The sequence below is a fragment of the Cydia pomonella genome, chromosome 2 (assembly GCF_033807575.1).
Source record: "Cydia pomonella isolate Wapato2018A chromosome 2, ilCydPomo1, whole genome shotgun sequence".
Classification (NCBI taxonomy): domain Eukaryota; kingdom Metazoa; phylum Arthropoda; class Insecta; order Lepidoptera; family Tortricidae; genus Cydia; species Cydia pomonella.
This window is the reverse complement of record NC_084704.1, coordinates 6,805,931-6,817,999: the sequence shown is the minus strand read 5'-3', so window position 1 is coordinate 6,817,999 and position 12,069 is coordinate 6,805,931. Positions and strand designations below refer to the sequence as shown.

The window sequence follows — 12,069 nt, the reverse complement described above, 5'->3', positions numbered from 1 at the left end:
CGACACATTACAATATCATTTTGTTAGAGATGTTTCAATCGTCGTGTGTGAGCGTCAGACTTTAACTCTCATTTCTGACCTTTGTGTTGCTTAAATGCCATGAGTCCTATATATACATGTGATCCTCAGGAAAATCAAGATCGATTGACATTATTTACAAAAAACTGTCAAGTAGCCAATTGTGTTACGTATGTCACAGAGAAATAAAACTTAACAGTGCTCACTCCATACATCAGTTTCTTTGATTTAATAAATAATATGTTGTATGGGAGGTATAGTTCAACGTTTCGTTAATAAGTTTAAAACTCGCTTAAATTATTTATTAGGCTCAGATCGTATAACAAATAAGTTTTCACTAAGCTTATTATAAATGGGCTTTATCTTTGTATAGCGAGCACTCTAAGTTTACTTATTTATCTATGGTTATTATATAACAAAATCGATGGAATTAAGAACAATGGTTCTAGCTAGCATTGTTCTGTGAAAGTATTTTTATTTTTTTCATTTTAATAATTAATACTTGGCCTTCGTAACGCAATTTCCTAGAGATGATCAAAGAAGTTCAATCTAGTATAAAGTTGGGCATTTGTTTTGATTCTGCTCAATTTGTTTATCTTTAGGGTATTTCACTTTGTTAAGTTTGTTTTAGTTAAAGCTTAAGTAAAGCTTCGTACAAAGTAGACCAAATATTGACTTAAGTAATAAGTACGAAACTTAAAATTACGTACCTACTTTTTTAGCGTTCTACGGCATTTTAGCGTTTTCTTATGAATTCGTATCATATATATGAAGTACATATTTTACATTGACGATAGGACAATAACAAGAAAAAAAAATAGAAGTTCTATTAAGGTTTCATAGCCAAAATGATAGAAATAGGACCACTAGTAAAGCCCGACCAGAAATATAGGATCATTTTCAAGAGGGTGCTGTTCTGTCTCATGTATAGTGTCACCCTATACATTTCAGTTTAGTATGAAATTTTAGTTCCAATGAAATTCCGCAATATGGCGCGTGATCATATATTATTGGTCAGGCTTTAAAAGCATGTCCATCTCTCTGCTCATTAGGCTGTATATACGTCATAGCCATTATTTTTCAGTAGGTAGGTACTAAGGCAAGGTAATGATAATGAAATTACAACTGAAGTTGTATTTTGGTTGCCGCTAGTTAGTTTTGTAAACTACCAGGTATTAAACTAAACAATGTTTACTTATTTGATAATAAAATCGTCAGTAGGTACTAATTTTTTCAGCCTCTAGTTTGCTAAAAAGTAAATGCCTATGCTGGAAATAGATAGGAGTTGCTAGAGAGATGCTACACAGCACCCAACTTCATCTGGCTTTTAGTCCCAAACTAAAGAGGTATTTTTCTTTTCGATTCCAGAAATTTCCGAGTTTGTAAAGGAAAGCGACTACGAACTGAGAACCCGCTAAGCGGGTTCCCCGCATACAATGTCTTAATTACCTACCTACAACTCTAAAATTATCAAGTTCCATCACCCAACCTTCTTTATTTTTAATTCATGATGTTTTGACTGACACGATGAATTTTAAACAAAAGAACATTCAAGTACCTATATAAATCAGTTGCCTTTATTATTTTCAAGTCTTACCCTATGTTAATTTAATGAATAGTATCATATTCCATTACTTGTATTTTGTTCTGCGGGTTGCTTCGAAATATTTAATTGGTAACTTTATGAAAAGCCTGTGAAACTCAATAGTTTGAATTGGAGGGTTGCTGTAATTTAAGCCTTTCAATTTGGAGTAATTTGGTTGTTATTAAAATCTCTGTTATATTAATTTCTCCATTCAATAATGTAAAGCTCAATGCATTTCGAGATAATAACTTTATACGTTCACACACGTTGTTAAAGGCTGATAAGAGTGATAAGTGATAACGGAGTACATAATTATTTTGACATTTAAAAGTAGGTATTTCCAATTTTGATGAGAAAAAAAAAACAAAATAATCGTTCTCACTCTTTATATTTGCTATAACGTTTTTAAAACATCGAGGGTTTATTTTTACTTTGTCTACATTTACTATTAATAATTACTGGTTTTCAGAATACCTTTTGCTAAGATCACAACGACGTTACATTTAATACTATAATATTTACAATAAATAAATTCTTAAGTATATTTACAGCCTAGTGTCAACACTGTGAAAATAAATACATTTTTAAGTACCTACTGCTACGATAGCTCGACAATTCATCAGACAATGAAAATGAATTGGCTTTTCGATGTTCATTTTCAAGATAATATTAGAAATATCACAAGCAGGATAGTCTTACGAAGCTTGTAAAGGAATGTAAGAGACGACGATAACTGAGCACACTTCAACAATAGAGATACTATGACTACCGACATTTAAAACATTGAATAGTCACACTTACATTCTCAAAATCTCTCATATAAATTGCCATATTATTAAGTACATAATATTCACGATAACCTTAAACGATCGAATCATTTGGTGTATCTGCTTTAGACAGTAAAGGAACACTGCTATAGTCTTTTAAGCAATGATTACTCTTCCTGGAGCCATTGTCGAAAGAACTTGCTTGCGGTAGCTTGGGTATCCAGTTATTATTACCTACTTTATTCGAATTATGATTTCCTATGGAGTTCATTTGGCAGTCCTTCAGTTTAACTTTAGGTTGGCCGCTTTGACTGACCGAATTGTGATTTAAAGAGTTGACATTAAGTGATATTGAATTAGAAACGCTGAGTTTATCCGTTTCTTCGGCAGATGTCACGCCATTGGCGACCGGTTCGGTAGGGTCTGACTGCTGTCTTTGTATTTTGAGATTTTGTAACAGTGGCTGCGCTTCTTTTTCTAGTTTTATAAAGTCGTTGTTTCTTTGCTGAAATATGCCGGAACCCCGCCTGCTGGATGACCTGGATCCATCAAGTCTTTGTCGGAATGGAGTCAGGTGTGAAATAGACCCTCCACTTTCAGTGGATTGAGTTTGAAGCTTCGGCAGAGATGGTTTTTCTCTAGGCGGCGCATTCGGATCGACTATCTCTCCCAGTAACCAATATGTGACTAGAGTTCCTTTTCCCTGTAACAAGCATATAAAAATATTTATTAATAATTACATAAATATGTGTGACGATAGCAGACATCAATATTTGTTTTAGTTTATTTAGAAATATTTGTAATTTGCTTGAGACTGAGTGACTTTCCCAGTTTAACAATGAAGAGTAAAAAAGAGTACGAAAGGAGATAATCGATTTTCGGCCCACTTTAGCAGTTTCCGTAACCTATGTACGCCTGCACCTCCAGAGGAGTTACATGCGCGTTAAGAAATATGATTATTTGACATTATATTTATGTTGAAAGTTTGGAGATTGAAACGAATACAGAATACGACAATGTCATGCTACTTTTATTAAACGAAACGCAGCAATTTTTTCAATCTGTCAATTATTTGCATGCAACGACAACCTTAAATTAAGCTTATTTCGTTGAAAGAAGTGTTAAATGGTCAGTTATCAATCTGTTCACTCTCCTTAGAAGTAACAATGAACTTATGTACAAGATCAAAATATTTTTTTTTTTTTCACGTCATATTCAACTTTTTTTTGCAGGATTTCTCTAAACTCCCGTTTTATTTCGTGATTCTATTTTCACCATCATACATTCCTATATACATATTACATGTATACGTTGTATAAATTCCTATATGTGTTGTATATATATATATATATATATATATATATATTACATGTATACGTTGTATAAATTTCACATTAATATTACATGTATACGTTCAACTTGACGAGGGGGCCCAAACGCTTAAGAAAATCGACGATCTCCTTTATCTTCAAATGCCACTATATCTTTATTCAATCAGCCCGCGCCGTGGAAACAAGCCCCAAGATCATTACTCATACCTAATTATGTAAATGAGTACGGTTCGTTTGAGCTCAGAACAAATAGGCACACATTCCGTATAAAATTTAATGATGCCCCTCGTTTTTAAAAGTATTACTCCCAGTCGAGTCAAGCCGAGTCTGATTTTCTTTAGTGAACCGACAAAATGAAAAAGCCTTTTTAATAGCAGACGTGCACAGTTTCTTTCAGGGTGTATTATGTAGGCTTTCATTAATTATTTTACCTTTTGCAGCCCAACGAGTATGATAAGGAAGTTTTTTATAGGTATCTTTAGATATCGGTGAACAATGCGACTGCATTTAAATTTGCTATATTAAGAGCATGAATTCAATTTTCGAGATTAAACTATACCTATGTTAGCGTAATACAATTAAATTAGTTACAGACACCATTTGACATTATACATAGCAATTATTTAATATTTTATCTGTGTCGTCGTAATTTCTAAAAGAAGGGTGATATTTTCACAATATTGTAATACTTACTGGTATTTACCCGGCTTATTTAATTAAAAACGTTTATTTACATGACTGAAACACAAATATTTCCTGTATAATATTTCCTGTTACGTAAATTGGGGAAAAAAAAGTCCAATTAATTAAATTTTAAGAATTTAAGCCTATTCGAGAGTTGAAAAAGGATTACCTGAACGATAAGGAAATAGAAACAAGTAAACCAAGGTCGTTGTCATAGCCCAAAATGCCTGACTTAAATGGCAGTAGGCCACGGGTAGATAGGATATATTGCTAGAATCAATGGCCACTGGAACAATATTTCAAATCAATTAAATGAGACCAGCGCACGACCGGTACCTTTTACAAATCCTATCAGAGGCGGCGTTAGGCGTGGGCGACATGGGCCGCCGCCTACGGCCTCGTAGTCCGAGGGCCTCGCGCCTCAAGTACCTAAGTATATCTTGGACACAACGTAAAAATGTTCATTATTTTTTGCGCCACTAGAGGGCCTCGCTAAATGTACCTACCTTGCCCATGTAAAATTCTGGTCTTATCCCGACACTGAATCCTATAGTCAGTTGAGGACGTCTTTCGGCTGATCAGATAATACACTCGTTTTGAAATCAATTGTGTATCATATTTTTTTATAAATATATTAACTTACAATTAGTACAGAAAAAAAACATCTTCGCGGTTTCGTTTTTTACCTTCATAGCAACCTCTCCTCTCAACTCCAGCTGGAATGTCCCGAAGGTGTCCAGTAGAGCTTTAGTCGTCGGCGAGACGTGGATCCGGAGGGCCTCGCCGTTGGACTCCATTCGGGAGGCCGTGTTCACCGTGTCTCCGAAGAGGCAGTAGCGAGGCATCTTGAGGCCTACCACTCCAGCGACGCAGGGGCCTGATGGAATACATTTTCTTATTAGTAAATACACCGTAGGGTTTTTTGGTTAACTGGTAAAATGAAATAACGAAAGATTAAACCAATAATTAAATAAGATATAAACGGCCCGATTCGAAGAATGAGATACGATAACGATAAGTTCTGGTTTAGATAAGTTCTCATTTAGATATCGTTTGTATGTCGTATAATTGACAGAAGCAGCTAGATTCGGGCAACCAATGTTTTTTTTTATACTACTTCGGTGGCAAACAAGCATACGGCCCGCCTGATCTACGATACGATCTACGAACAGTCTCCCCTCGTTGAGCTCTGGCAACCCCACTCACCGGCAGAAACACAACACTATGAGTAGGGTCTAGTGTTATTTGGCTGCGGTTTTCTGTAAGGTGGAGGTACTTCTCCATTTGGGCTCCGCTCTAGATCTGGAATGACATCCGCTGCGCTATGACTTTGTGTGTGTGATGTCACTTTGACGTTAGAAATATCGTAGATAGATCTTATTGGGATCACAGCGGAATCGATATAACCGTCAATTTTGACATGTCGTTTAGTTATCGATCGTTTAAAGATTTTTCCAAGATCTTACACGTGTCTTAATCATTCGTCGAATCGGGCCGAAAGTATACTAAAATAAACAATTAATCGGAAGTTGGTGGCCATTATAAAATAAAGGCTCTTAGAAGTGGGTGGCGAGTGGTGGGTTATGGCTCCCGGTTTTCTAGAAGATTTTACTTTACTTTAAAGCTAGAAGCTTTAAAACAATTACGCAACCATTAGTAATTTATAAATATGTACAAAGAGAAGTAAAAAGTCAGGATTTCTTTAACAAATGTTTACTCAACAAACAAGAACAACTATAGTAAGCTGACAAGAGCTCAACCATGACCGTGGGGTCAATGGGATGGGAGCGACACAACCTTGGGGGATTAACAACTGGAGACGCCTTGTCTGTCATTTTTTGTACAAAACATTCTGCCGATTTTGGCAGGGTAGGAGCACGTCAAATGTATGGCTATTTGTACGTAACGTACAAATATCCATGTCAGATAAACGTCAGTCCATACAATACATACCTATGGCCATTGTGGCCGAGGTTTTCGACGGAGAAGTAAGCTCTTAAAGGCGACCCTGGTTGTTAAAACCTCCAAGGACACAACTGTACATCACGCAGTTTGACAACGCAACGTCAAATATTGTTATACCGTGCTAGAGGTTTGTCATATAGAATTCTTCTATCGATACTTTAATTGACCAATACCAATTTTTTTTTTGTAGAAGGAAATTGTGTATTGGGTAATATGCAAAGCTGCTGATGTATTTATGGAGAATGGATAACTTAACTGTTACAGTATGACAATGAGTGACAGTTTGACAGTTATATGGGCCATCGAAGTTAAAAATATACTGAGGGCTTCGTGTATCACCCTAAGGCCCAGCCATACAAACTAAAAATCCAAGATTTGCCACTGAAATTTGAACCTTTAGTGCAGAGAATACAGTTGATTTTATTTTGTTTGAAAATGCAACTCCTATAAGTCCTATAGGTCCTATCTTTACTTTATCACAGGTAAATATTTATATTATTTGAGTAACGATGTAAGTCTTCAATCATAACAACTGCCTACCTTAATAAAATAGCTATGATATTGATAGCGTAATTTCCCTTCAACTAACCTTAATAGCGTTGGAAAGAGATACACTATTAAATTACCCACTCAAGCTGTCAGATGTGCGCAAAAATCGTTCAATCATCACTTGGCAGGCGACGAGCCTACAGGTGGCAGCATAATTAGGTTTCCGAACGTGATGACGGTTATGCAGCTTAATTTTGTGACTGTTATGATGAAGCAAATTTGAGTTGATAACTTAACCCGAGAAAATTTAAAAGGTATTAGAAAAGATAGAAGAGGATGTCCTGTGATTTAGAATTAGTACATTGTGCAACGAGGGGGTAAGTAAATTTTGGATACGAAGGAATTAAAGACCCGAGTTACACACAATATTCTTACCCCCGGTGTTACACACAATTTTTTTCCAGAACCACCCTTGCGCAGAAAAAGCTAACTTTTAAGCAAAATAATTCTTAAATACGGTGACATATAAAACATTCGTCCGCGATTTTGTAATTTCTTGGCAGGTACGGCATTCAGCCACGATTGAAAATTATGTAAAAATATTTTAAACGGCTGTTAAATTTATCAAATTACATAATTTAAAACATAAACATGAACATCGAAGAACAGACAACCCAGAACCGACCACTCTGGCGCAAATTGACAAGGAGACCCGACCCCACACAGGTGGGATAAGGGAAGGAAGAAGAAGAATAAACAAAAATATTAAATTAATAAAAATTAATAAACGTCAGCATTTTAATAATAAAACTCATTTATGCTACTTGGTTTGTATGACTAAGTGACATAATTAAAGAAAAAAGCTATAACTCCTATAGTTATAGATTTTTTCGTAATCCATGAGACTTAAATTCAATAATTTCTTAAATTAAATCAAGTTGAAACTGCTGCCTTTAAGATAGAACATTTTTACGGTAGATGTACTTTGCGCCACTAAGGTGTGTTAAAAAAGGAAAAAAAATTAGAAATTCGCACTTTTTCGGAAAGTATTATTTCCTGCACACTTTTTAGAACAACATCGACCCACTTCCAGAAGTTTCCGAGCATGAGAAATGAAAAATTCCAGACGAGATGTTTGGCAAACTAAGATCTAGAATCAATCAATAACTATGACACTTGCACACGACATTAATTAAATTCCACCCAATATTACCCACTTTATGGACATATTCAATCTGATATTAAAGTTTATCTTCGAAAGAGACGAGACTTAAATTCAATAATTTCTTAAATTAAATCAAGTTGAAACTGCTGCCTTTAAGATAGAACATTTTTACGGTAGATGTCGCTTTGCGCCACCCTAAGGTGTGTTAAAAAAGGAAAAAAAAAAAGAAATTCGCACTTTTTTGGAAAGTTTCAGTAGCTCAGTTGGCCGTTGGCAAAAGTGATTGGACCGGTGTTCCAAATGGTCACAAGTTCGAATCTTGCCCGAAGTGGTGAATTTTTAATTTAAAAATTAGTATTGCTTGCTGACGTATCCGCTTAGTAAATAATTAATTAGGAAAATAAATAGAATGTTAGGAAAAGCCACTACCCTACTATAAAATTGCGTAGTTATATATAATAGTACCTGGGCGACCGAGCTTTGCTCGGTTATAACTATTTATTGTAATATGGTGGTGTACAGATGATAATCTTAACTAAATTTTTTTACTAAATTAAACTTGTCTAAAACAATAAAAATTAAAAAATTATATATAAACTTGAACATATAAAAAAAAAGTTAGTCACCGGGCGAGATTCGAACCCGTAACACTCGTTTAGCAGTCGGCGTCTTAACCCGCTGGACCAGACGGACAGTGGCCGGCAACACGAAATTAGCGACCATATTCTGCGTCGAAAGAAAAACGCATGAAAACTCGAAAACACGCGTTTTCCCAAACATAAGAATAATCTAGATAGATTGTATACCCCCAAAAACCCCCATATACCAAATTTCAGCGAAATCGTTAGAGCCGTTTCCGAGACCACAGAAATATATATATATATATATATATATAAATATATATACAAGAATTGCTCGTTTAAAGGTATAAGATTATAAGACATTATTACACAAATTGACTAAGTATCACAGTAAGCTCAATAAGGCTTGTGTTGAGGGTACTTAGACAACGATATATATATATATATATATATATATAATATAAATATTTATAAATACTTAAATACTGGACTATACAGGAACAAATATCCGTGCTCATTACACGAATAAATGCCTTTACCAGGATTTGAACCCGGAACCATCGGCTTCATAGGCAGGGTCACTATCCACCAGGCCAGAAAGGTCGTCAAGTAAGTTGAAATAGAACACAGTAAGACACATAAAGCTCTTCAAGTGATTACATCAGTGCAGCTAAAATTTGATATAACTGCCAGAATCCGCAACAATGTCAGTAAGTAAATCAGGATATAAAGCTCCATTGCATGGGGATGTAATGTGACATTCATGTAGAGGTCATAATTCGGGTCGGCACGTGCCTCGTAATATTTGATTACAGCGTGGGATTCGGGGCCTTATGGACTCGACCTTCCTTGCTTTCAACGTTATCGAATAAAAAACTGATGAGTCGAGTCGAATCTGTGAATTTGGTTCGTCTGTATGGCAAAAGTTTTTCTTCTTAATCACAGCTGAATAAAAGTAAAATAAATGAACAAACTGATCGATTAGCCTAAAAATCTAATATCATTTACCACCATTCGTAGATTTTACCAATGCCTTCCTTATGACTGACAGATTTGGACACTAAATAATGATCAAACACGTTTTGAAAGATATTGTAAAATATCCATTCGGTATTTTAAATGCTAATTTCACAACCATTTGGAAGTAATAAATTTGAAAACTTTGTATTCCTGAAGCAACAAACGAAATTAAAGACATTTCTCCAAAATTCTATTTCAATTTGTAAATAAAAATGAGTATTATACTTTTTCAATAAAAATGTTTTCCAAGGTAAAAGGTAAATGTCTAAGGCAAAGTGAAAATTCAAATGGCAGTTTTTATTTATATCTGGATCCATTATGTAATTGCCCGTTTCGGTTTCCTGTTTAAAATTAAATACGCCATTTTATTATTCAAAGTGTGGATCGAGTAATATAATTGTTTGGCGCTGTTTTGATATTTACTTTGTTGCTTTCTTTTAAACAACGAATATTAATGTTTTTTTTTTAATACAAATTATCAATTTGGTAGTCAAGCATTTTGGTAGTCGTATATTACTCCGGGTATCCTTAGAAAATAGAGCGACAGCTGGATTTTGCATTTGATGACTTTGATACCATTCGCAGTGGGTCCCATTAGCACTTAAAAGTTTGCATTAGTGTGACGAGATCAAATGTAAGTTGCTGCGTATGATTCGTTGGTACAAGTCAAATCATGTTCTTGAAGTAAAATAAAGTAGGTATGGATCGGATGGTCTGAAGTAAACATTTTTTTTTATTAGTACCAATGTACATATATAGTGTAGTGCTTAGCTTTGTCAATGTCAAATCTTTGTGTGATATACACTGTTTAATTTCACCTGCCTTAAAAAGAACTTTTTACTAGCGGCCCGATTGGAAGAACATTTAAGATCTTGGAAAGATCTTTAAAAGATCGATAACTAACGAAATGTCAAAATTGACGTTTATTTCGATTCCGCTGTGATCCCAATAAGATTTATCTACGATATTTCTAACATCAAAGTGACATTGGTTGCCCGAATCGAGCTGCTTCTGTCAATTATACGACATACAAACGATATCTAAATGAGAACTTATCTAAACCAGAACTTATCGTTATCAGTATCTCATTCTTCGAATCAGGCCGTAAATGTGTATATTAGCAAAGAGAATTTGAAATAGAGGTGGTAGTTAAAGAAAACTTTGTAGCACCAGTAAATTTACAGCTATCTTTCGACACATGATTAAAACTTATAGAACGCCGTTTTCCTTTGATCCTATTCTTTTACTAATATGTGTTAAATTTGTTAAATACCAAAAAGAGAGAGAGAGCATAGGCCAAAGATTATCGCGCTATCGCTTTTGGATTGTATTTTTTCTAAGTATAGTATATCTATAGTATATCTTTTTTAAGTAAAGCATTTGTTTAGCAAAGATACATTTTGAGAATCTCTCCTTTTTACAATAAACATTGCAATTAACAGGCAATCTTGGCTCTGCGACTCTACGACTACTGTAAACTATCACACATATCAACATCACTCAACTATTGTCCAAATTTGATGCAATAAAAATATTATTTTTCTGCAACAGGTAAGTACATAATAAAGGTTATCAAAAGTCAAAAGAAACCGAAATTCGAGAATTTTAAAACCTAATTGTGTACACACAATATTTGTTCTAAGACAGCAACAAACACCTAAAATTACAAATAAAATCAAAGTAAATACCTATAAAAGAGCAAATCAATTTGGTTTGTAGATTTTTGCCTATATTGTATGAATATTCATAATAACACTATGTATCTTATAGACAAGCGCCGCTGGTTCGCCCCACGCGCCGCGCTTCTAATGAAAATGTTGTTACCTATGTATTACACATATCAGTTATGGAGTAATCTATTTACCGTGAATATGATTCGATCAATTTTCTTATTACAAATCGAGATGCTAATATTCGTTATAGATAAATTTTAAATTCGTACGTTATGTTATTGAAATTCCATTACCAGCGTTCTTAAAATGCTGGGTGCCGATGCCTCAGACTTTAATATATAGGTAAGTACCTAATGATCGAAGACGCTTTAAGGAATTTGTCTACGTACACTGAGTGTTAAACCCAAATGGAGTTGCGATGTAAACCAATAAACTATAATGCATAAAAACTACCTACCTTTAATAAAATCTCCATTCAAATTAAAGAAATAACTTATTATTAATATAAAAATTTCTTTTCCTGTGGAAAATACTAAAATTATTTTGTTTTATAAATCAGCCTGGTTATTTCTCAGAACAAATGTGGTACTTTTTTATATTCTTTCCATTGAATATAAGATTCCCGATTGAATATAAGATTGTGTATACTATCTAAGTTTTGGGCTAACACGTTTGTTAAGTAGAAAACTTAATAGGTTACATTTTTAGAAATAAATCAGAAAGCCTTAGAAATGTTTATCAAACGTTTTTATATTGAAACATCTAATAAAATAAATATAAAAGCATATGAT

At 34.3% G+C, this 12,069-nt stretch overlaps 1 protein-coding gene across 2 annotated transcripts in view; it reads right to left on the bottom strand.

Moving 5' to 3' along the window:
* Window positions 1-1,975: 1,975 nt before the first annotated feature.
* Window positions 1,976-12,069, bottom strand: part of LOC133532507 (atrial natriuretic peptide receptor 1) — a 365,542-nt gene continuing 355,448 nt past the window's right edge. For both annotated transcript variants that reach the window (XM_061871235.1, XM_061871226.1), the window contains 2 exons: window positions 5,072-5,262; window positions 1,976-3,073 (listed from right to left, as the gene is read on the bottom strand). In XM_061871235.1, the coding sequence (XP_061727219.1) occupies window positions 2,465-3,073; window positions 5,072-5,262 (800 nt within the window). In that variant the 3' untranslated portion in view covers window positions 1,976-2,464. The remainder of the gene's footprint in view (window positions 3,074-5,071; window positions 5,263-12,069) is intronic.